At 39.6% G+C, this 27,237-nt stretch overlaps 1 protein-coding gene across 1 annotated transcript in view; it reads left to right on the top strand.

Moving 5' to 3' along the window:
- Positions 1-21,646, top strand: part of LOC121185682 (CUB and sushi domain-containing protein 3-like) — a 205,487-nt gene extending 183,841 nt beyond the window's left edge. The window contains exons 61-71 of the mRNA XM_041044003.1: positions 1,889-2,062; positions 6,926-7,099; positions 7,757-7,830; positions 9,066-9,177; positions 15,876-16,055; positions 16,524-16,589; positions 17,596-17,754; positions 18,148-18,260; positions 19,095-19,182; positions 20,424-20,565; positions 21,328-21,646. Coding sequence (XP_040899937.1) covers positions 1,889-2,062; positions 6,926-7,099; positions 7,757-7,830; positions 9,066-9,177; positions 15,876-16,055; positions 16,524-16,589; positions 17,596-17,754; positions 18,148-18,260; positions 19,095-19,182; positions 20,424-20,565; positions 21,328-21,487 — 1,442 coding nt within the window. The 3' untranslated portion in view covers positions 21,488-21,646. The remainder of the gene's footprint in view (positions 1-1,888; positions 2,063-6,925; positions 7,100-7,756; positions 7,831-9,065; positions 9,178-15,875; positions 16,056-16,523; positions 16,590-17,595; positions 17,755-18,147; positions 18,261-19,094; positions 19,183-20,423; positions 20,566-21,327) is intronic.
- Positions 21,647-27,237: the final 5,591 nt, after the last annotated feature.

Raw genomic sequence — 27,237 nt, 5'->3', positions numbered from 1 at the left:
GTGAGTGTTAAAATCAGCACGATGCCAAGGCATGCAGTGTACCAAGCTGTTTAGATGTAGTGAGGGACTGTGGTCATAGTGAGAGAAAAGGTCACCATGTACAGCGTTAGGTTTGAAGCAAAGTGAGGCAGGTAGGAGGAAGTGTCAAGTGGTCGGCTAATTTCCAGTCTGGGACTCAAAAGCTGAAAGCTGTTCCAGTCTGCCTTAGCTTGGTCTGGGTGCTGATAACGATCCCTACTAAAGCAGTGGGTGAGTTTATCTCTGCTCATAGTCCTGCCCCAAAGATGCCCATAGAGCTTGCCTTCACAGGGCATTTTTGTCGTGTATTTGGTAAGTGAGAATGACTGTGTTGTTGTGCTGCCAAAAGACTAAAGCTTAATTTGAGAGCTAGGTGTTTACATGACAGTTTAAGTAACTGGATATGTAAACTAAACATCTGATCTTGCCAGACAGTTGCGATGATCGGATAAGGCCTGACTTTCACTTTGCAGATCTTTGCTCAAGTGCCTTGGCATACATGGGTATGTCTAAAAGAAAGAGAGACTTGGGGAAATGATGGGTGTTGAGGGAGGATAGTAATGGTATAAAACAACTGCTATAATTTATTCACATCCCTAAAACCCATATCCCATCTGCGTCCCCACGGGTTCTTCTCAAAGTGTGTCAGAACAAACTCCGAGCTTTATTATGCATTCATTTATTACATTTGTTGAGCAGAAAGTTTATGGCTTACACAGACACAAGATGTCCCTTCATTTCTCACAGAAATTATTCAGTATACAATAAACATAAGCGGCAGAAAAATTGCACACAGTCACAGTCAAAACACAGACCATTTCTCTAGGCTAAAGACCTAGTTTTCACTCAGTTATATTCCACATTATGTAAAATGGTGAATTTGTGCCACCTCTGTTGCCTCTTGATACTCTAAAATAGCACTATAATTTGAAGCATGTGGTGTAACTATAAATTTTTACAAAACATGTTCATGTTTATCCTGCATGAAAAAAACTAACTTCAAACCTGCTGTGTCTTAAAAAGATACTGAGGTGCTCTGGGAAATTGAAATATTTTGTCATTCTGGTTGCAAATGAGAAGATATAACCTGTAGGAATGACAATTCATTAGGTAAAAAGCAGGTTTATTATACTGTTTAATACATTTTACCACCTCTTCTCCCCTTTACCAATTCCACCTTGTCCATTTATTAAAATTTCGATTAGAAATGCAAAGATCCAGGATGTAGGCATATTCCTGGAAATCCACATAAATCATAGCAGTTATCTCCAAGCTAAAACACTGTCTGTTATACTTGAGCTACATCCAACAGCTGCTCTGGTACAGTTGTAGCAATCTTTGGGTTCATTTCTTTCTTGCTTTCATATTTTGACTCAGATATGTCTGAGTTCTCAAATGACCACATTTCCATAACAGCTTTTGGGTTGAGACTCTGAGAGAGAGTACCCCAAAACTCTGTGATTTAAAGTCCACCCTTTAACTCCAACTTTTTCATGTTCGCTGTTGACCCCACCACCACTGCTGCAGAGAAGTACAACATGCAACAATTATGGTTTAAACCTTAAACATGAGAAAGACCTGTGTGCTCTCAGTCCATGTTCACACAGTATTGAATCGAAATATTTCCGATTTTAAAATGTGCTGTGACTTTTGCTCAATCTGCTTTCTATATAATCAATTATTAGCTCTCATTTTAAAATTTGGAAATAAAACGTCTTGCTCTTGAGTTGGACCTGATTTGCTCTCATATTTGTCTTGGTCTCAGCCTCATAATCCCTTTGAACCAGGTTTTAACTTGAACTGGACCCATTCTGTACATCCGCTGGTCCCTGATAAGATTGTCTTAATTGTGTCCTAACTATCCCCACAGTGGTGACGTGTCCAACACCCCCACCCATACCTAATGGCCTCCTGGAGGGCTCAGTCCTGGAGTGGGGTACCAGCGTGAGCTACAGCTGCCTGTCTGGCTATGAGCTGTCCTTCCCTGCTGTGCTCACCTGCACAGGGAATGGGACATGGAGTGGAGACCTGCCTCAGTGCTTGCGTGAGTCACCATTTTGTACTTTCATGATAATTATAATGATAATTATAGAGGTGTCTGGAGGAAGCCGCCTTGTGTTTAGACTGAAACGGTCTTGGTGACATTTCTGTCACCGTCTGAAACATGGTTATTTGCACAGTGAGCTAAATTGGGTCTTTTCTCTTGATGTAGCTTTTAACTTTTAAACATTATCAAGCATGTGGAATGTGGGACTCGTTATTAAAATAATTAAAATCTGGCATCCTCTCTTATCTAATGATCATAAATTCATATTACATTCATACAAGAAGATGATTCTGAGAGGTATAATAATCCAGTCAAGCAAAGTCATAACATTGTACAGTTTTCTTTGGGGAAGTCATGAAATAACAGGTAATTTCTCAAAAAAAGATCTTTAAACAGAGGTACACCTGCATGTCATTTTACAACTTCTCTAATACATTCATTACGTTAGATTACGTTTTAAATTGTTTTCTCCAAGGCAACCCCCTCTTACACTACTTTGCTGCTTGCTCCTGTAGAGGTTATCTCCAGTTAATGAAATTAATGAAATTCATGAATAAGTCATGGAATTTAACATCAGAGCTTAGGTGGAAAAGCTGAATAACGATACAAATAGAGTAAGACAGTCTTGAAGAGATACAGAACGGGGATCATTAGTGTTGCTCCTGCTTATAACATCGTGGTATTTTTTGTAAGGAGTCAGCATACTTTAATTCTAAAACTGCTTTCACTGGCCACAAAGTGACTTTGTGAAGGGCACTGCATCCTACCTGTTCAGAAAGAACACACACACACACATATATCTCATTACTTCATCAATGAAACCTCCATTTTACATTTTGATTGGATGAAAAGTGAATTGACCTCTAGTCCTAGAGTCAGTGTTGCTACGATGTTGATGATGAAGATGATGAGTGGAGTGCAGCCACAAGTGGGGTGTCTGGTGCTCTCGAACACATTAAGACCTTCTCAGAATCATCTTTGCAAGCATAATAATAACCCCTGGGATGCATGACTGCTCAAGAGCGTCTGACTGTCATCAGAATCATTCTTGCATTATATCAGGCAGACAGAAATGAAATATCAAGAGGGGTAAAGTACTCGCACGTGTTTGTTTCTCTCTGAATGCTGGTCGGGACTAAGTGGAATAAAAACAAATGCCACTAAAAAATATTCATGCACAACACCCCAATGGCTGAAAGATGTGTTGTTTTTTTTTCCTGACTGTGATGCATTTAAACATCGCCATTCAAGCTGGTGAAGGTAGGCTGCCCTTTTGTTTGACAGTGTTAAAGTGCTCCATTTTGTATCACACTAATTGATTACTGCAGCCTTCTTGTGCAGGAACCTGTGCCATCAAATACGGATTTTATCTGCTAAGTGGATTAATTTTGCGTATAGTAACTAAACTGCGTTGATTGCTGACTTTAGATAAGAGCTCATGAGTTGGTTTGAAATTAGGTGGTGCGTTGTATTTCAGTTGCACATGCTGGATGATGACAAACAAAAACTGTCTGAGAGTCCTGAGTCTATTTAAAAAGAACTACATTCACTTGTGAGCTCTTTTATAATTGATTCTAATGACAGCATTTGGTGCTTGTGGCCATATTCAGTCAGGCGAACACAGTCCCATTAGGATATTTAGCATCTGAGATCCAGCTGATAGACTACTAGTGTGTGTGACCATGCAACTAGTATGCGCTTTAGCACTGCTAAGTGACCAGCTGTCTGTTTTTACTGAGGTGTGTGGTTGTCTCTGGATTCTCCTCCTGAGTTGTTATAATTGGTAAAAAAAAAAAAAAAAATGTTGTCTGGTCATAAAATAGAAAAGGTTCCACTTGGTAAACGTACCATATCTCCTTGCTGTCTACTGCAGTTATGATGAGTAGTGTCATCCCTCAACACGCTACAGTCATTTTTCCACATCAGCAACCTCAAATCAACCTTCTGCAGCTTTGTGAACGAGTAACCTTTATGTTCCATGATGTAACGTTAGAGTTTAATGTGTCTCAGCAGAGAATTGTTTTTGATGCAATAATCACATTTAATAGCCCCATTACTTACGTCCTAGAATGCAGGTTCCAATGCTAATGCAGACACAAACTGAGAGTAATACACTGTAAAGGTATGATCAATAACCAACTTCTGTAAAGAACCTGGCCCTGCTAAACATGTTGTCATTGCTAACCTCCTGCTACTGTGATAAATTAAGTAAATGAATCTGAAAAAGGGAAACAATGGGGAAGAAAGTGCTGATGGTATTTGGTACAGAAAAGGCTAAAAGAATTATCTTTGCATTAAAATGTCAGCACAGCACTATCTACAGCAGTCTCAGGTTCTGGTCTCTATAAATCTTGAAGTCGTTAAGAGGTAAATCCTTAGTGTCAATGTTCCCAGTGTAATCACAGGACTGATCAGTACTGTAGATACTTATACTGCAATATTTTATAAATGCATATATTTGTAATGCAGCAGCTGTAAATTCAGTTAGGCCAATAATCTTTTTACATTATTTTGTAGACTGAGGTTATTTCAAGTTTACCAAAATTATAAGGTCAGCAAAAGGAATAATCAGATTCTTTTAGGCTATGCCATACATATTTGTTGCAAATGAAACCTGATAAGTTTATTAAATTTGGTTAGGTGCAGACTAATTTTAAAGCTGCAGTCTTGGTGTTTATTAGACTTGTAGTAGGGTTGCACTCCTGTACATTTTAGAAATAATGTTGCTATCCATACTCAGCACTTTTAGTCGAAATACAGCTCAGCAGTACTGCAGGAGATGCCATGCATCTGCAAAAGCAAATCTACCTGTGCATTTCGTACAGTCTGTGCTTTTGTAAGCTTTTCCAGCCAAACAGGATTAAAATGCATATTCATGTTCCCTATAGCAACACATGGGAAAAAGGAGAGCAAGCATCAAATTTCAGTGTCTGAGAATGCTAGTTCATGTGTCTGCAGGGATGAGACTGTGATCCCAACTTTGAATCAGGCCTCTGCATACTGATTACTTCAAAGCATTGATAATTCATCAAGGAAGGGGAGAGGCTATGGGAGAGAGAGTGAGAAAAAGTTTGACTAGTCTGTCTCTCTTTCCCTGTCTCTCGCTCTACACACACACACACACACACACACACACACACACACACACATACAGAGGCACATTAAATATGCTGAGCTTGGTTTGGCCGGGGGCCATTTCTCTTATATATCCATAAAACAGTACATTATTTCCCTACGGCTTGAAGTTTATGACTGATGTGCATGTCACCCGTTTGGCCTGTATTATCAACCCTCAAAAAAAAAAAAAAAAAAAAAAATTGCCATCTGAATACTAAAGTCTTACAATGCCATTTGAAAAGTGACAAGAATCGTTTTTAGATTCAGCCAGACATTTGCATCTTTATTTGTTGTCATATCAGACACGGTCAACTGGGGGGGTTGAAACTCACAATGCATAATTTTCAGAGAGGACCTACAGTATAGGCAAACATATTTTCTAGGAGAAGATATGTCTCTGAAGGATGCGTTTCTCAGATAACAGTATTTGCAGTAATGGCTTTATTCAGCCATTCCTGCATGGGCTGGATTCTAATCTCTTCTCCTACTAGATATCTATTATGTCAGGGATTGGCTGTGGGAAGCCCCTGTTGGTTCCTGACTTCTAGGAAGAGAGCAAGCAAGAACTTATCTCTGTCTCCAGACCTCCACACAGCAGCACATGTCAGGTCTGGAGAAGCAGCCTGCCTTTTTATTGGCTTGATCCCGCAGTGCTCTGGCTGCGTGACTGAATGCTGTGACTCTCGTCCTCTCCTCTGCACAGGATGGTTATAGTGGATTAATGAATGTACATATACAGTAAAGATGGATAGAAAGATACACTGGCAGACTGTAAAGTGGAGGACTTCTCTCCCCATCAAACCCACTCAGTCTAAATTATTCCAGGCAACTTGATTAGATGTCTATAAGCAATAAATTGGAGGAGCAGCAGTGATAATCCAACAGTCTTCATCTGTTGAGCCTGTGGCTGGAGTCCTATCAAATAGGCAATATCATACGAGAGGCATGGAGAGCAACAGCGGCAGCAGATGGCTCCAGTTGTGTTAACCTCAAGGCCCTGTCAGAGAAATTAATATTTCACTTGCTAATTATTTTGATCTAAAATTGAGTGCCATGACCTCCCTCACTCCCTCTTTGCTGCCAAGATGAATATTCTCATATCTACTGTAACCACCACTCACCAGTAAGGTTGATTGTTGGGAACAAAAAAAATGATTAGACGGGGCAATTCATCCAGAGAGAAGACTGTCAACGCAGCTTCCCACATGCAATAAAATATGGCCAAAGGAATTTGTGCAACAAGCATAATGTCAGTGCAATTTGAATAATTCAGTCCATGAAGACTCTCCAACTCTTACAGAAGGACGATCCTTTTTACAGTCAGGTACTGAAATAAATCGGACAGAATGAAAAGCCCATCAAAAACACCAAAGCTCACAGCAGCAGCGGAAACCACTGTAGGCACTCTTCATCATGGTCTGATCTTGTATGGGCACAGCAGCAGCCTACGCAGCTTATTATTTCTGAATTGAAAGCTGAAGTCTCCTGAATGCCGCACTGAACAGACTAGCTGTTGCAGTGTTCCTTATGTTTTATGCACTTAAAAACAGATGAATGTTTGAATTGTGAAAATGGGGCAGATCAATAGGGCATCCGCAAAGACGTGAATGGGAGGGATGGCGCATAAGTGCAGTGTGATACATTGCTGCATGAATTCTTGCAGGAGAATGCGTAATGTTTTTGTTGGATTCGTTGGCCCTCAGCTTATCACATCAGCAGCATTTCACATTTCTTCCTCTGCAGCCAAATTCTGTGGAGACCCTGGTACTCCTGCCAAAGGACGGAGAGAAGGGCGCAGTTTCATCTTCAAGTCAGAGGTGACGTTTAGCTGCAGTGCCCCCTACGTGCTGGTAGGATCAACAACAAGGATGTGCCAGGAGGATGGCACTTGGAGCGGATCTCAGCCTCGATGTATAGGTACTGAATATTAGCCTTTTGACTTTTGTTCGTGCAAGAAATGTACATTTTAATTTGCAGAAAGAACAAAATAACAAAGTTGGTGAATTAAATTGATTAAATACGCAAGATGTCTGCCAGATACCATCAAAATTGAAAGAAATAGATAGAGCGCTTGATTTGACTAATCTCTGTTGGCTCCGTTGAAGCGGCTGACATAAATATCAAAACACAGTTGAAGGTGAACTGGAATCAGCGTGTTGCCATCTGGCTCTGATGTAAAACTAAATCACAAGAATGAAATACATTATTTATAATGTTACCTTAAGGGTGTTGCTTTATATTTGCAGCCTAGTGGTGCTGGGAATATTAAATGCTGAGGAAATGTTTTATGGAGTCCATGTGCTTGAATTTGAATTTAGTCTCACCAATTCCTTAAAAGTCTCATACGTCCATATTTCCAAGACTTTTAAAAGCGAAGGAATTCATTGTCAGAGAGGCGAGAGAAGGCAAGGTAATTCTGCTCATGTTACCCTGCCACTTTAGTAATTGTCCTCTGGTACATGGTACACCAGAGAGAAATTGCTTAGTCATTATCAGTGATTGCCCCTCTGTCACATTCTCATTTTATTCGCCTGCGATCCATCTGCTCATCATGACAGTGATTTCTTGTTGCAGAGCCCACGAGAACCACATGTGAAAATCCAGGGACACCTGAGCATGGCTTCATGAATTACACAACAGGCTTTAAGGTAAAATACATGTTATACACGTGGTGTTATGTTACTTTAACTTTGAGGTGAATTTGTCACAAAAGACTTATTTCAAACACGAGCAGACGGATAAACACATACCACAGTGTATCTAACAGGTATGTAACATAAAAATATATGTTAGGTACTTAACTAATACAACATGTGACATATGGTCTATACTGTACTATATATACTGTGATATAATTTAGCTCCACAACAAATCTCCAAGTCATCAATATCTGAAGCAGCCTTGCTGTTGTAGCTGAGAAGCAGCAAATCGAAATAGCATTCAAAGCTCGCAGCTCTACTGTGCTACCTCGACTTAGTCCTCTTTCAGTTGGGGAGTTTCCAATGGATGTTACTGGTAGAATCATCATTTATTCCTTTGGATGATGTTATATGGGTGCAAGGATGAAGCACTGAGGCGTGTACATATCCATCCCAGGTGGTTGCACAGACCACAGTTACACAGACACAAACAGGATTCCTCCACCACCACTGTGAACGTCTGCGTACGGACATGGTGCATATCAAGATCTATAATAATGTGCACTGTATGCAGTTTGAGCCTGTGTGTGTAAAATGAGCAAAGCTGAAATATATCATAGCAAAAAAAAAAAAAAGATATTATGACCACTGGTGTGTGCTCAGTAGCTCCCCTGAGATGCTTTCAGTCAGTGTATTTCATTTTATTTCCTCCCTGTTGCTTTTAGAGTGTCACTTACAAGTTAAGTGCAAACAATTTCTCCACAACATTCAGCAGAATATCTGAAATGAAATTTGTCCCAAATGAAAGCAGAAGCAGCTTATTATTTGGATCACTGCTTATAATGGCTGTAGTCTTGCATTTTTCTGCATTACTGAACAACTTTACCAATATCTTCACACCACCGAATGAGAAAATCCTATGTCGATGCTGTCTTTAAATAGTCGACTGGGATGGTGGCTGAAAACAAAAGTCATTTATTAAGATAACAGAAAACAGTTTGGTTCTATATTTTTACCAGAAAGTCAGCTCCCTCGCTTTCAGTTGAGAACACAAACAGGGGCCATCGCCTCTAGGAATAGTCCCCATCTGCCTTCACACACTACAGATAATCATTAAAAAGGAAAAAAAAACTTTAGTGTGCTGTATTTTTTCCAAGCTCTTTAGATTTGATGCTGGGAGCCTATTGGCATTTGCATCAGTGTATTGACTCTCTCCACTTTGTGTGCTGTCTGTCCGTGGCCAGGTGGGAAGCAGAGTAGACTTCCAATGCCAACAGGGACACCTACTGCAGGGCTCCACCACCCGGCTGTGTTTGCCAGATCTCACCTGGACCGGCGTCCAGCCTACCTGCATCCGTGAGTGCTCATTCCTCATGCTCTCTCACTCTATCTGTAAATCTCTCTCGCTGTCTTTTGTTTCTCATTGCCCCTTCTGGCATCTTGTCCCTGTTTATCTGCATTGCTGGCAACTTAGACACTCTCTTTTCTTTTGCTCAGCCGACCTCCCGATCCTACCCCAATTCCCCCCCTTTCTCTCTCTGTCAATGCCTCCTTCCAGTGCAACGTCTCTCATTCACTCCATCCTGCCATAGCCTTTGACCTCCCAGTAGATTGCGGCTCATGCCTCAATCAGCCTGCTATCCCAGTCACTCTGAGAGGGAGGTGCTGACCGTGATCACTGTCATTCTGTTTGAACTACCTGAACTGTCGACCAGCACCAAACTAGGGCTGTGCATTTCAGCCCAATTGCTTTGCTAAGCCAAGTGTGATGTAATCCTGTATCTCAGTGGAATCCCTTTCAGCTCCAGCGTTTTTCCATGGAAATATTCCCATTTCCAGTCTTACTATAGTCTGCATTTTACGATGCAGTGTAAAGACTTGAGCTGTGTGATGGGAAGAGGATTCAAATGATATTTTGTAATCTTGATTTCATAACAACCCCAAGGTGCAACACCCACTTGAATTTCCCGGAGACGTTTGTGCTGAAGAAGCAAAGCCATTGTAATACCTAACCTTCATTCTCTGCCTGATCTCTTCTGCTGCACGGCTTTGTGTGCGTGTGCATACACTCAGTTACCATTTTATTAGGCACACCTCGTGAAACGAATGCAGTCTGATATATCATCACTACTTTAAATCCTTCCTTACTGACAGTTATCATAATCATTTTTTTTTTACTTTTAGAAGGGTGTTGATACTGATTGTAAAGGACACGTTTATTCAAATATTTTATAAAATGATGCACATACGAGCTACAACATTGAGAGCAAATCTGCAAATAGTATAATTTGCACTCTTTGTTAAACAAATTCTATCATTTATTGCAGTTTTTAACACAACATCAAAATATTCACAAAACTTTCATGGTTTTATTGTCATTCATGGAATTTGTTTTCTAATTTAAATTTTCTAAAGCGCTCGTTTGAGCAGCTGAAAATAAGAAAGAATTCAGAAAGCACTCCTGCCTAGACTTACATCACCTGACAGCTCCTCAGCTCCTGCTCAACCTGTATCTTCAAACTGTTGACCCCATCATTATGTTCGTTAAGGAGTAATTCAGGAGGCTGCTCATTCCATGGCTCCTTAATGGCATTTATTGCCAGCACTGTGTCAAGTCTCTTAAAATAAAAGAACAATCAGAGCAAGTCAACAGAATTATGGGTGGGAACTCCTCAAACTGGCAATTACAAATTTCTTTATTACTAGAAAATTGACATCCTCCCTCTGGAAAAGGTTTGACAGCTGTGTTGGGTGAAGAAGAATATTTGCATGCAGGTAAATGGCTGATACAAAGTGGATTGTATACAGTCTCCTCTTAAGGGCTGCATGCACTACTTCCAAAATCTTTCAGAGATTGAGGTGACAGTCCTGTGAGAGACGCACTTTGTCTTTGAGCTTCTAAGGAAAAAAGGAAAATACACGATACACTTAATACATGAATACATGATAATTCATCAGAAACAGAGAGCAAACTGTTGTCTGACTTTGTTCAATTGTGCACAAGGACTCTAAACATCTGGCCTGGAATGACGGGCAGCATGCAAAGTATCTTCCTGCACCCCTCTGACAAGGGGGACTGGGTAAACCACACTTGGTGCTGGGCCAAGGTCAAAGTGGGCATCAGTCTTCCAGGCTCACTGCTAATGAAAGCAAACACCTGGAGCAAAGCATCACTCAGGGTCTGTGCTGAGGCATCAACTCCAGCAGTCTGCAGAGTCTGTGATACAGCTAGAACAAGGAGTTAAAGAGAGTTTGTGGGAGAGTTTAGGACCGCCACGCTGTAAATTAAGAGGAAGGACCAAATTCAGAAGACAGTGTGTCCACTTTAAAAGCCAAAGGCTCATCACACTTCCATTTCTTCTTAATGTTGTAGGCGTCACCCTGTGTGTACATGTGGCATTTAGAACCTGAAGGGACAACTTAATGCAGGCATTCCTGAGGGAAGTAATTCAGCCTCAGAACTGCTACTGTCATACCTGCCCAATATCCGCGTCCTCTCTGCTAATGGCATGCAGCTCCATTTAGCGCAAGCATTATCTGTCAGTAACTGCTTTAGGTATTCAATGCCAAGACACAGTGGACATCTGTCAAGGCCATCTTCTGGCCTGCGAGGGAACAAGCAGGATTTGTATACTCAACATTAGCTAATGCTAACAACATACACAACCTGTGCATTTAGGTGAGGATATGAAAAGGAGATGACTGCTGGATGCCAGGCTTGTGTCATCCAGTTTATTGTATTGTTGGCGCATGCTCACGATGCAGATATTACACACTGCCTCTGCTGGTCAGGAAGAATGAAACAGAACTTCTTAAAAATGTAATTTTCTTAAAGTCACTTTCAAGTAGTTGAACACCAGTTTCATAGGAAATCTAATGCATAATAATGTAGCTTGCATTATTATGGAGATGCATGCGAAGATCCAGCCAGTGCTGTTTTAAAGGTTTAATATAAGGCACTTTATCAACAGCATCTTAGTTTGCTACTGCTGAGCGATGGGGAGCACAAGCTAAGGCTACAAATCAGTCAATTGCTGTTAATCCATTCTATATTCAAATTAAATGAAAATGGTTAACGTTTAACCTCCTATGTGTTTAAATATATGGTAATTGGAAATTGCAGAATGAGGGTTAATTGTTGGCGCACTGGCAAAAATTAGGAAGATAACAAAACAAAACAATAACAAAACTCAACATGGATGTAAACATCCAGCAATTTTGTGAGAAAAACGCAGTGATTTTCATATAATGAAGATGTGTACTAAAACAAATGACAACACATGATTATGGCAGAAATTTGTCATGCCACTGAATACTTTGTTGTGATTTCATTTGGTGTGAATATTCATATATTATAAGTGGTGCATTGATCTCCAGTGAAAGGCCTTTGAGAAGCTTCTCTCTTCAACCTTTTTGGATTTGGATACACTGCAAAAAAACACCCCAGCAGCCACATTTACTTTCACAGCAGTAAACATAAAATATCATATATTACATGCCCTTTCTGCATAACCATGATGTTCTAAACCCACCCACTGAAATGGCAGTCTGACAGCCAGTCCGGATCTCATTCAGAGGCATGATGTTCTGAGGCTTTTAACTTTCCTGACTCGCTCTGATCAGCAGGTGCAGTTTCTTTGCCAGGCTGCAGCATTTCAGGAACTGCTTTGTGGCTCTGGTCCATCGTCTCTGGTGGCTTGAAAAATATATTGATTTTCCCCTGCCCTCGTCCTGTCATCGTTACAACTGGAATAAAAATGGAGAAATGTTTCTCTGACCATATTCTAGCACTTGAATGGTGTGAGTGTTCAAATTTATAAAGAAAAAGAAAACAACAAAAAAAAGATCTTGATGTTACACAGTGGTAGAAACATCCAGTAGAGGTTAAATGTTAAGTAACTGCATTACTATTTTTATTTATTCATTTATTTATTTTTCTGTATCTTAAAGAGCATAGTTAAAATATCACTGACGTAAACCAAAAGGGTTGCTGTGGACTTCTCCATTAAACAAAACTATGAATTTATTTTTAGTCCCTTGGCGTGTAGCATAGTTTGTTTATTTATTTATTTATTTATTTATTTAGTTTGTGCATTTTTCATACGTACAGCCATGAAATTGTACATATAGACAGAGTGGGCTGTCTGGCCCATAACACATTGGTAGAGAACTGTGGTTTAGTATATGTATTTGAGTATGGGCACTTTTGTATGGGTCAGACACTTTGTGTTGACCCTCGGTCAAAACAGAGTCATAAATCCTCTAAAATACCTTTCTCTATGATTAAATGGTCTTCTGTTACTGTGAAGCCACTTAAATGGATTTAAAAGTGAAGCCAACCAATCTTGTGCTGCTGGCGAAAGCAAAAACTTGGAGGGATTATCAACACAATTAATGTAATAGATGCAATGGACACAAGTCAGGGTTTAATATCACTGGATCTTAATCATGTTACCGTTCTATCAGATTAATATTTTTTGCCTAAAAGATGCACACCAAATTCACAAATCCCCCAAGTTCTTGCCAGCTCACTGTGATGTTTTGAAACTCAACGAAGAATAGGGTAGAGCTCCAAAGCATCAAAAGCAAATTATGGGGTTTTAGGTTTCTTGTGAACATCATGATACGTTCAGGAAGTGTACCTTAAGCACCAGGCGTCAGTAGTCTGGAAGCTTAGTTGGCAGACACCGCTAAAACTGCAAAATTAAACCTTGTTTTGATGTCAAAACCTGCATGCTGAGCTCTGACCAGCTACCTCTAGTGTATAGTTTTGTACAGAGAAGCATGCTAACAAGATTACCTGAAAAAAAGAAATAACAAAAACACTGTAAGATTTCAAAAGCCAGCTTTGTCCTCATAACCATTGCCTGCTGTTGCCGTCTGTAGCTGGCCAACAACCTTGGCTCTAAGGTAAATCCATCAGCAGGGCTGTCTTCATGTATCTGCCTCTATGTCTTTGTCTTTCCAACTAATGTACTCTGTCTCTATCAGCGATACCAACTTTGAACTAAGAACATTCCATGTTGTTGTGTGGCAGAAAAAGGAAAAGTGTCTTTTGAGGCCTTACATAATCTCAGGGGTAAAGTCTGCTGTGCTGTCTGAAGTGTAAATAAACATGGAACTGACAGAACTTGATGAGGGATGTGACATGTCTTTGATACAACAATTCATTGGCCTTGTAAGTTTCTTCCGTATTCATCGTCTACAAACTCGGGAACGACGACCCTGGACATGTGCTGACAGTTTGTCATTTTAAATGGGTTACATAGGCTTGTGCTCAGGCAGCGAGAAAGGAATTTATTTAATTATTTATCTATTTATTTATTTAAGGCTCCAGGCTTTATATCTACAACTTAAAATATGAGGCATTTTTTTCGTCTTTCTTGCCGTGTAAATAGATGCCAGATTTATGAAGAAAAAAAGCTCAGGGTGGTTGATTTATACAGCGGTCCTTGAGCCGTCTTCTTCAGTCTTTCTTATTGTATACAAAATTATTATAGCCCCTGTGTAACTGAGTATAAGATGTATAAAATGGACAAGATGAGTATCCTGCAAGATTTCAGCACTTTCACCTTGATGCACCTCTATTAATTTCTAGAGTACTGACAAATTTATGTCTTCAGATGTGCATACGCACATATAATGTCACCAGCTCAAACACCAGCGAAAGTAATATCCAACATGGGGAATTTCCTGCGGTCTCCTCGTCTCTCATAAAGCCCAACAACTGGGTTTTATCCTGGCATCCCATCCACACCCTATTGCCACTAATATCATTAAGACGCCATGAAGGACCGATTTGATGCTGTGATTCACTTGCAGCTGTCTCCCATTTGACAGCTGGCATCGTATTCTTTCGCTCACAAGCTGCAAAATTATTTCGCTATTTTCACATTATTGTTGACGCCTCGGAGCCTGAATGTTGAGCCCCTCAGTGTTGTGGTGATTTGCATAAATTTTTGTTTTGTAGAGAGTTTGTTGATGTGAAAAATTAAACTAAGTATAGTCAACCCACTCATGAGAAAATGAAAATATTTAATGTGGTCTATAAGAGGCCAGTTTTGGCAACACAACATAACAGCTTTTGTCTCCTGATTCATCTAAAGCCTGTAAACTAAGCTTTTCAACACTTTGGTAAATCAGCATGTCACTAGCTTCCTGTTTTCTGAGAGAATAATTTAATAAGCTAAGAAAGTCAAAATCAAATTGAATCAAGGTCATAAAAACAACTTTAGAACTCACAAGATATATATTTTAGTGGGTGCTTGCTGGTTTCCAGTGAGTCCACGCTCTCTTCACTTCCAGGACATGGGCTGCACTCATAAACCTCCTACTGGCCAATTATTTCAGTCAGCCTTCTGTTTCCTTCCAGTGTCCATGAGTGTCTGTGACCTTGCAACCTATATGCACATGCTCATGATGGAAAACATGCTTGCAAGATTATAATAACAATCCCTCCAACACTGTTTTGCAAGGACACCGGTGAGCTTGGACTAGTTTGGTCCCGCCTGAAAATTTGATTAGTTCAAGAAATACAAAAACAACCCCACATGTTTAATCCAGCTGCTGGCTGAATTATAATGGGTTTAAGCAGACTTGTCTGTCTCAGTGGCACCTTCAAATCAAATGCTGTGGTCTATTGTGTGGACTTAATTTAAGGCCTCTTCATTTTGAAAACTACTTCAGCCCAAAATTAAGCAGCGCATCTCCTAAGCCACCAGTGTCCATATTCATATCAGAAAAGAAACTAGACAAATTAGAGTATCAATATGCTCCCTAATAGCTCCCTGGACTCAATTAAATTGTAAAACATTTATGTTTCTTTTTTATCCTCTCTTTTTCCCAGACCCCCTCTCTCATCTCTCCCTCTCTCTTCCATTGAGAGCCTAATTATCTTCCTGTCTATGTGTATGTCTGTGTGTGTGTCTGTGTGTGTGTGTGTGTGTGTGTGTGTGTACATTGGACTGTGTGTGTATCTGGCTCCATGTATATGTGCGTGGGTGTAGATGCGAGTGTGTGCACTAAGGTGTCTGCCCTCTGTTTTTGCTCTCCAGCTCACTCCTGCAAGCAGCCGCGGAGTCCAGCCAACGCTGACGTTGTGGGTCTAGACCTGCCGTCCTACGGTTACACCCTGGTGTACAGCTGTCAGCCAGGTTACTTCCTCTCTGGGGGTTCAGAGCACCGTGTCTGCCGCTCTGATGGCAGCTGGACTGGCAAGGTGCCTGTCTGCAGAGGTATGTGGTTGCCGGAGGTCTGCAAGGGCAGAGGATGGTGGGGAGGAGAGGGAATGAGTTAAACTTAACATGCTACAGAGAAAGGTTGTTCATGTGCATAGGGGTGGACTGTAAGGAGGTTTAGAGGAGCGTATACTTGTGTAAGCACTTAAACTTCTATTCAAATGTCATGAGACATTGTGGTTTCTGTGATGTTTTCTGTAAGCTCACTGTGTCACTCTGCCGTCGCCTAATTGCTATGTGCCTGTCAAGAATTTTTTTTTTAACTCGATGTTTCAAGCAGTGTGTTGATTTGTAAATGTTTATGTTAGAACTGAGCCACCAGAGATCTTAACAAAGTGAGGAAAAGTTTAACTCAGGCAGCATGTTACAGTTGAGCAGTGTTTACTTTGCCAACATCCTCCAGCTGTTAAGCCTTTCTGGGTGTCTTTACATCTTTGTGACATATATATTTATTTTCCTCTGCAGCCGGCTCCAAATCACATGAGAAAACTGTCAAAGCCGTACCAGGCACACCGAGCCCAAAAATAAATGGTGAGTTTTGGGTTTGCTCGAACTGTTCGACTGATAGCCACAGACGTCTGCAGTCCTGCATCTGTCTGTTCCTTTACGACCAGCATCAGCTGTAGGAACATTTTCTGGATAGTACAAATTCTGTACGTCATTGCATGCAGTTGGAGCTGCAGCTCGGTACTTGTCCAGTAGGTTCAGTGTACTGTCTTTTACAGTGGCTGTTTGTGCCAAAGAATCCATTGTGTATTGTTTGTGTTATGACTATAACATGTTCTCTTACCTGGTGAAACTGTAAAACGACATGTCAGTTGTATTTATCCCTTAAAAAAAATGACATTTTGCTTTTGCTTTATCAGCATTAAATCAAGTAATAAGCTACAGTATTAGCAGGGTCATTCAGTTGCTAAGTAATCTTACATGGCATCTAATTTCCCTTTTCACCTCTTGAAGCTTAATATTTGCCAACAATTACTGAAAATTATCTAGTAAATACTAAGTAATTATTCTGACAATTATTAGGTTTATTTGTTGTTACTAACTAGAAACATTCACCTTTTTGCACTGATAATTGACATAAACTTTCCTAGTAAATCATTAGCAGCAGATAATGAGTGTGCTGGGACAACAGAGCCATAAAAAGTTTTATCACTGTATAACTATTAAAAAAAAATTCTGCAGAGTTCACAGAGTGGGTCCAGAGTCCTCTCGTTCAGAGTGTATTTAATTATCTATAATTGAGATTGAGTGAAATGAAATTGAATGAAATGATAGTTATCAGCTGTTTGATGTGTTGATTCTGCTTCATATCTAATTACCATTTTGCAGTGTGGGTGCGAGTATTCAGCTTGCATTAAAAACATAATATTGATTTGATGTTGCTTAAAAATGACACGAGATGCTGCCGTTTAATAAGAATGAGAACTTCCATATTTTCCATACCGATGCTATTTTTTCCCCAGTTCTTTTCTGGTGTTATTTTAACGGCATTATTTCTTTTTTTTTCTTCTTTTATTTTCCTCTCCTGAAGTTCCCGATGATGTCTTCGCCCCTGACTTTGTCTGGAAGGGTTCCTACGATTACAAAGGGCAGAAACAGCCAATGACTCTGACAGTCACCAGCTTTAATGTCACCACGGGAAAAGTCAATGTAACTTTAAGCGACAGTAGCATGGAGTTTCTGCTCTCTGGTGAGTCATCTATAATCATATGTCTTCTGCTTCCTCTCCTCCTCTCGCTACCTCTGCGTGTCACTTCCATTTATTTTGAGGGTGCCTCATGTCAATCAGTCAATCACCAAATGATCTCATGCATGAGAGTGGAAATTAACTATTGGCTCTAAAGACGGATGTATTAGTCTGCGCTGACTGACTAACTGCCCACTCAAGAGTCACTCGTCTCCTCCCCTCCTCCCTCGGCTGTTTTCTCGTCTTCTCTTGTCTTTCTGTCTCTTCTCTTCAGCATGTCTTTATTTTCTCTTCTTACTTCTGTTTCTCTTCTTTCATCATTCCCCCCACACTTGTATTGCGTCATCTCTTTATTCACATCTTTTCTCTTCTCGCTTCTTGTCCTCCACCTTGTAGGAGTGTACAAGCGCCAAGAGGCACGCTTAATGCTCCTGCTGTACCAGATGAGAGCGATGGCCCACAGCTCCTTGAGCAGGATTACTGATGAGACCTGGGCAATGGACGGATTTGTGAGTATACATAGGAACTGGAGGCAGCTGGCCTGTGATCTTTTACAAATAACCAAGAGCTGTGACTGTCTTTTATTTTATATAATTATCTATTTATTTATTTATTGTTCAGTCTGACAAACAAATAGAATATTACAGGCAGTGAGGCTGTGACTATTTGGGAGCCAAAAATAAGCCTTCCTCGGACTGAACCAAGCCGGTGTTTCCTCATTATTAGTTTTTTTTTTCTGATCTAAACTCTGCCAACAAAGGAAAAAATCCCAGTACATGAGAAGAAGATATGACAACAGAAGGAATAGTCATTTCCTGGCTTATTGTCTGTTTTTATTTGCAAATATTTACACTGGCTGTAGATCAGATGCACCAGGTGCTTCTGTATGAAACATTTCAGCGTTTCCACAATGCCAATTTGCTGAATAAGCTCAGACACACACATGACATCGAAGGGACCTGGAACAACTGCAGAACATATTTTGTTGGTGGAATTGAAGTTCCTCTTCTAAAAAAGAAAGAAAAAGAAAAAGAAAAAAAACTTCAAGGTCCGCTTAATAACAACATGTGACAGGTGCCTGCGCACCGCTGAGCTATTGATAGCATACAGCACAACTTCTAGAGCGTGGTTTCTGAAAACCAAAGGCGTTATTTTTGAATGTAGCAACAACAGAACGTGTTGACTGTCATACTAAATACAGTGTATATTTAGTTTTTGATGTGGTGTGGAACAGATGCAGCACTCTCTTAGGTGCCAAGAAAAATCACATTCTATTCATGCAGCTGAAACACAACACACTGTTTCTTGACTTCTTTGTTATGTTTGTTTTATTTTTCCACCAGGTTTCAGCTGAACCGGAGGGTGGCAGTTACGTATTCCAAGGATTTATACAGGGTAAAGACTATGGACAGTTTGGACTACAGAGACTTGGTAAGTGCCTTCTCAGATGCAATGAGCACCATTGCCACTGGCTACTTATTCTCATCTTCCATTTTAATATTTTCACAATTGAAGTAAAGATGTTTAAACATCCTTCTGGTGTTTAACACTAGAAAAAAAATTCCCTGAAATCTGAGTGTAACATGTTCATATATGAGCATGATTTTGTGATAACACAACTTGCTTGAAAGACTGTCCTGATTCAGTGTTCAAACTCACATATTGTGATGAGGAAAACCTTCAGCACACATACTGTGAGAATGGTAGGACAGTAGGAGACATCTTCTGTCCAGCAGTTTAACTTTTGAAGTGAATAATCTCAAATTCAAAGAAGAATTTTTCAGTGAAGGTAACTGGTAAGATTTATTTAACAAGGTAACTGAACATTTGAGGAATAACCATATCAAATGCAAAGAATTTATCAAAACATTTTTTACATTTACATGTTTTAGGATATTTTTAATTTTGGCAAATCTAGATTAAGTTACAAAAAATTTCACACGTCAAAACATGACCAGATTTTGTTGAGACAGGTATGAAAATATCTTTCATGTGTAGTGCATATAATATTTTCTCCTTCAGTGTTGATAAATCAGATGGGGGCATTTATAAGAATACACAGAATGCTATGGTGGGTTTCGTTTCAAGCATTGTTTCTTAAAATACAAACTGGGATCCAAAAGGAGTATTACAAACTGTTAAAACAACAAAGTTCCATAATGTTTGCTCTGTATTTGACAGGATAGATATTTATATTGTGTTGCCCCTCATACCTGCTGTCAGCCACCTATTGTCCCATTCACACAGCAGAGTCGATTATCCCCTTACACGCCGCCGTCCTTCATTTCTTTGTGCTCAACATTACCGTCATCATCTCATGATTGTCTTCAACAAGATTATCACAGTCGCGCTGATCATTATCAGTATGATCATTACGTTCGTCGTCTTTATCAACGGGCTGCTGCGTCTCCGACTTGTCGTCACTGTGATAATCTTCCTCTTCATTTTCATCATCGTCATCATCACCACCACCGTCATCATCATCATCATCATCATCATCACCAACATGATTATTGTCACCATCAGATAAGTATCTTTTTATTATTCCATTTGGTTTCTCCAGTGTTTGTGTTCATGCCATTTTGTTCAGCTGAATATTTTCTTTATGCACATATACAGTATATCGACTATTTTCAATATTCTTTTACTAACTATAATGGGCTTTTTTCCAGGTTTGAGTGTGAGAGAGAATATTACACTCACTGACCCTGAAACCAACGGCTCCACCAACAGCAGTTCCGTTGCTGTTGCTATCCTCGTGCCTTTCTTTGCCCTCATCTTCGCAGGCCTCGGTTTTTATCTCTACAAACAGCGGTATGTAGTGTATCCTGGTGTCTTCTGTACTGGCTTGAAACCCAAATTTAGTTGCTACTGTTTGGATCCCACATGAAAAAAGAAAGTAGAACGTTTTTTATGAGTCTGCGTCCCAGGTTGAGTTTTGAATTTATTTACTGCAGATCTGATGCTGAAAAAGTTTGAGAAACATGGATTCATGTAGATGTTTGTAGAGTTGCAGCCAAAAGAGATGCACATCAAGATGAGGTAGATAGTACACTGTGGCCCACTTCCACAGCCGGCTTTTATCGCAGTGAGGTTCCTCACTGGATACAGTAGCTTACTTGTGAGAGGCTTCAAAGCATGATGCAATATTAGTCAACACATTACCATCCAAACCACATTACACAGCAGCACATGTCAGGCATTAAATGAAAACTACTTTGATATGTTCTGCTTGTCCACATGCAAAGGTACTGTACAGAGTGAGTGTGTGGACAGATGTTGTGAATAGATGGATGGATTTTAAACAGATTATCTCACAGAACAGAGCATATACATATACATACACATACACATAGAGCCTGTCACATGCAAATTTTGCACTCATTATGTTAGTTACCAGCATAGGGCTCCTCTAACTGCTCTTTTCAACAATAATTCCCATTCAGCCTCATTTACCTACTGTAGCTGTCCACACTAAGATAATGGAAACATGTTTATTGAATTGGAAGGAGGGGAGATAATTGGGATACTGTCTCTCAACTAATATGCAACCTCCTCTTTTGTTTTTTTCCTCAGGAAAACGGATAAAGCGCAGTACACAGGATGTTCTGTCCACGAGAACAACAATGGACAAGCTACTTTTGAGAATCCCATGTACAACACAAATACGAAAGCTGCTGAGGGGAAAGTTGTCCGCTTTGACCCCAATCTCAACACTATCTGCACCATGGTTTGATGTTTCCTGACTAAAGAGAAAGACAGAAGAAAGAGAGAGAGAGACGGAGAAACAGAAACACAGAGAGGGATAATACTCTTTATTTGCTTAACATGAATATATATACACAGACATATTTATATCCCTGTTTCTGATAACATACAACACGGACACAGAATTGCTCAGAAACATAAAGCACACTTTCAGCAACACTTACGGTTGCAACAGATCGTATACAGAAGGTAAAAGATTAAAGAGAGTAGGAGAGGAGAGTCTACACCTCTCCAGATCTTCGCATTGTTCTGTGAAGAGAAGTGTTCTTTACACTCTGTGAGTGTTGGCTTCATGAATAAAAAGAGCCTCTGGCATATAGATAAAATGGAGTATTTTATACTCTGCAGTATAAATATAGAGGGGTTACTTCACAATGCCAAATGAAAAATTTAAACTTCTTTTTTTCTAGGAAAACAGCCCAGATCTAGATCTTTTTTGTTTTTGTTTTTGTATTTTTGTCTTAGTCTCACACTCATCCTAATGCAAGTTATTTTCTCTTATGGAGGTGAGGAGCCTCTCAACTGTGAGTTGATCAATGTAATCTTCTAGTCTGTTTTCCAGACTGTGGGAGGCGTGAGAGGCGATGAAGAAGTGAAAAAACAAAAGCGATGGTGCAGTAGTCTGTTCAAATTTCTATGGTCATATACCTCTAATTGGATGGTACCTCCTACTGACAAAATATATGGCCAGGGATTTAATTACCGAAGTGCAGTACAATTTTTCGAATTCCACTGGGAATGCTAGGGCTTTTATTGTTACAGTGCAGGTTCTCAGACAACAATAGAGTGCATTTTCTTCAAGAGACACATAGTCAACATTAGGGTTTATTATCAAGTTGTGCACAGTGAATTTGTTTTTTGGCAGAAATTTTTTTTTTAAGTAAGAGTCTAAATTGCTGACTAGTCTGAGAATCTAGTCTAGGCAAACCATACCTTTCAGCATATTGGTTATGTGGGGCTGTAGTCAAATCACCCATCTCTGCCCTTAAGTTACATAAAGAGTTGTGAAACCTGGTTTTATTTGTAGGTGTGTTTTTTTTTCTTACTAATATTTGTCTATTTGTGTCCCAATTAAACCACATTTGGAGTGAATTAACCCCAGCCTTGAGTCTGTGTATATCAAGAATCTCAGCGTAGGAGTTCCTTGCTTAATTATTTCAGGTTTTTTTGAATGACGAGGTTGAGAATACCTATAGTGCATAGTGTCTACAGCTGGCCAGGTTTCCCAGAAGTTTATTTTAAAGCCTGGATGTTGGTAAATCAAAGGTCAAAGATATGTCAGTTGGCGGTCTGAGGTCAGATGAATCTTGTCTTGTTTTAAGTTGATTAAAAAAAAAAAAAATCTGACTTGCATCTGCCTTACTTTAGAGTAATTCCAACATCGAAACAAGTGCAACTTCCACATCATCAGTGGTTTTCATAAACTGAGCAGTATTTGTTGTTCTGTAATTCTTTTGGGAAACCGTGCCTTAGTCAGTAAACTCTTGATCCATACTCCTACTCTGAGACGCTTGATGAATACAGACCTCGGCCTATTTTGTTGACTCCCACTGATTCAAATGGTTATTTCAGTGTCTTACTGAAGCTTCTGCCAACAAATGTACAGTACACATGAAAAAATTTGCACACTTAAACATGAGCCACCATCAGTATTATACTACCATCCGAACCCATCTATGTTTTTAAAAACGAAAAACAAATTTGACACTGTCATCACATTTGTACATCATTGCAGTGCCTTGAATACTGTATGGGCATATGTTTTTAAGGAAGACATAACATTTATTGCATTAGTAAAACTGTACATCAGTGTAATTTATCTGCACAGTTCAGCTGAGTGACGTCAGCCCCAGTGGTTTATCTAAGAAGAGGTGTGTTTGCAAAGCAGCTCATAGTTTCATTCCTGTGCATGTTGGCAAAAAGCGATCCAGTATAGCAATTGCTGCTATAGTACCTTTGTACCACTACGTTGATTCCTGTCATTGCTGTTACATTTTGTACATTTATACAGTTTTGATACTTGATGGCATTCTTTGGCAAGATGTCTTGTGTTATCGATATGTAATATATTTTGCGAGTTCATATTTCTTATGGATGACAAAAGATGCATCTGGTAATAACAGTATACAGCAAACCAGTCTCACATCAGACTCCAGAGTAGAGTAGAATGCTTTTAAATGTACCACACAATTGTTATCCCATTCAAGATCCTGTGTATATGAATATGTACATATTACAAAACTTTTGTAAAGAGATATATTTTTTTATGCAAATAAAGCATTTGTAAGTTATTGAATATGTTGTGTAAAATTCCACTGTAAATGTCATGTAAGATCAAAAAAAATGTTTTGTATTTTTTTCTTTATCAGCAATGTATAAATCCTTAATTTATATATAAAATATAAAATAATCAACTTCAATGTTGCTATTCTCTTTTATTGTTTAGTTTTGCCTCCATAATGAAACTGTCCACTCTGCTACAGTATTTGCAATGTAAGGGAAGCAGAGACTCGTTTTTGTTTTTTGGTTTGTTTGTTTATTTGTTTGTTTTTTTATTATAATTATTCAGTATGGTTTTACTTTCCATTGCACCTTTACAGTTTTTTTTAATGAGTTTTCCACTTGATGACCACCTCTTGATTTAGCCAAAATGAGTTTAGCATTATCACTGATATTATCTCTGCTCAAGGGACATTGTAGAACTTTAAATACTGCCGACAGCAAAGCATTGCAGCCAATACTCCTTTTAACATTTACATCTGTTGTGAGTAGAAACTCAGTCTAAAGTTTAAAAAAAAGAATTAAAGAAGTGAAATGGTAGTACAGTTCGACTTTAAATCACGCACATCATCTATCCACACTTGCCAGAGCAGTAAAACTGGTGCATTAGCTGCTCTGAGTTTTCCTCGTCTCCGCTGTGATCTGAAGTCTCATTTAGCCTTCCCCTCTCTCTGTCACTATCAGTGCTTACAAATAGCTGAAATTTATTCTAAAAAGCGAAGAGCTGTTCCAGAATGAAATGACATTTGAATGTACTTTGCTTTGCATGTAAGATGTATCACAGCCGTAATGTTTTTTTGCAAATCTTCCAAGTGGGCAATTTCTATGATTGATCATTGATGGACTGCATGGTACAGCAAGAGTCGCAACAAATGAGGCTGTTTTGTTTTGGCTTTTTTTTTTTACATGCATGATATGAATATTGAAGCATTTGAGGGAGATGTGATCCTGTTTGAACAAAGAGCAGAATTTACCATGACATGAAAAAGGTTTGTGGATATTAGGTTTTCAATTTTATTTAAACTAGAATGTTCAAACAAATTAGAACAAAGCAGAGTATCAGAAATTATAGACAGGGGCAAGTCACTGGTCTCCTAACAGGACTTTGTGACAGACTGGATTGAAAGAGGTGGATACCTGCCTCAGACCTGGCAACACGAGGAAGTGGCACTTTGTCAGGACGTTATGTAATGAACTAAGATGAAGCTAATTGCAGCAATCAAAGCAGAGATGCTCTACAGCAAGAGTGTGACAGAGATCACACAGCACTCAATAGAGAAAGTATGAAGAAGCCCCATAAAAATCAAACAACATGCATGTGACAGGAACTGGGTAGCATATACTTTAAAGTCTAAGCCTGGGATTTGTGTATGGATTAGAAATATTTGCCAGAAGGATTTTCCACTGAAGTTTCTCTGAAGCTTTATCAAGCAGATTTTACCCATAGGGTGATGATGTTAAATCAACTGGTGCTAGGCCAAGATATCAAATAGACTCAGGGTGTTTGTTCAATATGAATGTACGCCCAGTGTAACACACTAATAGTAACACTTTCTCAACACTAACTTGACCCCCTGTTTGCTGTTAGAGCAGCATAGCTTCATTAGAGCTCTGGTTTCTGTGTTGGAGAATCCCTTGAGGAACCTCTCTGGTGTTCAGCGGCCGGCTTCTGCAGCAGTTTGCACCATGTCATCCCTACAAATGCTCAATTGAGATCTGGTGGCTGAGCAGGTTAGCGCAATAAGCTGATTTCACTGTCCTGTTCATGGAGGCATATGTGGTCTTGTGGCGTGGGCATGTGCCTGCTAGAGAAAATCAATTTGCAGAGGTGCATGCGCGGGTACAATGAAGGGATGTTCCTGGCTGCCTCTGATGTTTAGATACCCTGTGGCATTTCTCCACTTTCATCAAAGGGCTGAAAGTGTACCATGAAATCACACCCCACAACATCCCCAGCCAGTGATATTGACACATTGCATGATAGATGGAAGTACTCATGGATTTGTACATAAAACTAGTTTTCTCACCGGTATGAAACAACAGGAACTGGTATTGATCCGAATGAGCACTGTTGATAGAATCCTATTGCAGGCAGAGTTTTTCGCTTCCTGTGCTGCATTGCATATAACGTCTTGTGTGTACCAAGTTGGTGAATTTGGTTTTCTTCCCTTATGCGTGTCAAAGCATAATGAGTTGCATTTCATGCTTTCACTGAGCTTTTGGCTCTAATGTGCTGGATTGTCAGTTGACTAGCCTCTCTCTCACTGCATATTTCAATCTTTTACTAATGAGCCATTTTCAACCAGTCTGCTCTCATTGGCCAGATGTCCTCAGGGTGGTGGACTGTTCTCGACACAGCTGGGAAACTGTTGAGAAAGAAAAATCCTTAGGAAATATCAGTTAGAGACATTTAAATGCAGGTGAAACTATCCAAATGTCTTAATTGTCTCAGGACTAAATATATTTATATGTATAAATTTTGCTCAGCATTTTCATCTACGCATTTTGACAAGAGAAATCAAACCCTAAAGAACCTTAGGATCTGCCAGATTTTTAAGAGCCCAAAATACTAATGATTCGTGTACTATGTAACAGCATTTTCACTTCTCATAACAATGAAATTCATGTAAAGGTTATGTCCTGGAAAATAGGCGAGGATTTAATATTCTGTGGAACAGTTTCAGCAAGCAGGAGTTATATAGTTTATTATACTCTTTTTAATCTTAAAGTGGATGAATAATGTAAATTCCTTCATAACCATTTCGGCAAAATAAATTTTTAACCCGCAGTCAAATCACACGGGCTTTGGGAAATCGCCTACAGTAGATCGAGGAAGTTGGGTTGATATGAAATGAAGAATGTTAAACTGAGGTCAGTGATCACGATCAACGCCATTATGAGAGCAACTGGGCAAAAGTGTGTGTGTGTGTGTGTGTATGTGTGTGTGTGTGTGTGGTGTGAAGGGGCTGGATAACTGTTACTGAGGTTGAACACGAGGATTTTGCAGATTTCCGACAAAATGATTAATTATCAGGCAGTTCTTGTCATAAATCATGAGCAGGATCCATAATGTGGCATGACACTGCTACTGAGTCCCTGAGATAAGGGGAAATCATACATTAATTAGAATAATGTTAATTTTCATATCATACAATACAAATATTTTGGGCACTTTAGATCTTTAGATTCTTTCCCATTGCCAGTACCATCTAAGAGGGATCTGATTGGTGATGAAGATAGATCAGGGCAAGGGTATAAAACCACTTCTGAAGCTTTGATGGTCACAGGGAGCACAGGGACCATGCAGCCAAACTGAGTAACTCGTCCTTGGTCAGGGAGGTGACCAAGAACCCAATGGTCACTCTAACAGAACTTCAGAAGTCCTCTGCAGAGATGGGAGAACCTGTCAAAAGGGAGACCATCTCAGCAGCACTCCAT

This window comes from Toxotes jaculatrix, chromosome 8, assembly GCF_017976425.1.
Source record: "Toxotes jaculatrix isolate fToxJac2 chromosome 8, fToxJac2.pri, whole genome shotgun sequence".
Classification (NCBI taxonomy): Eukaryota; Metazoa; Chordata; class Actinopteri; family Toxotidae; genus Toxotes; species Toxotes jaculatrix.
This window is presented reverse-complemented; position numbering and strand designations above follow the sequence as displayed.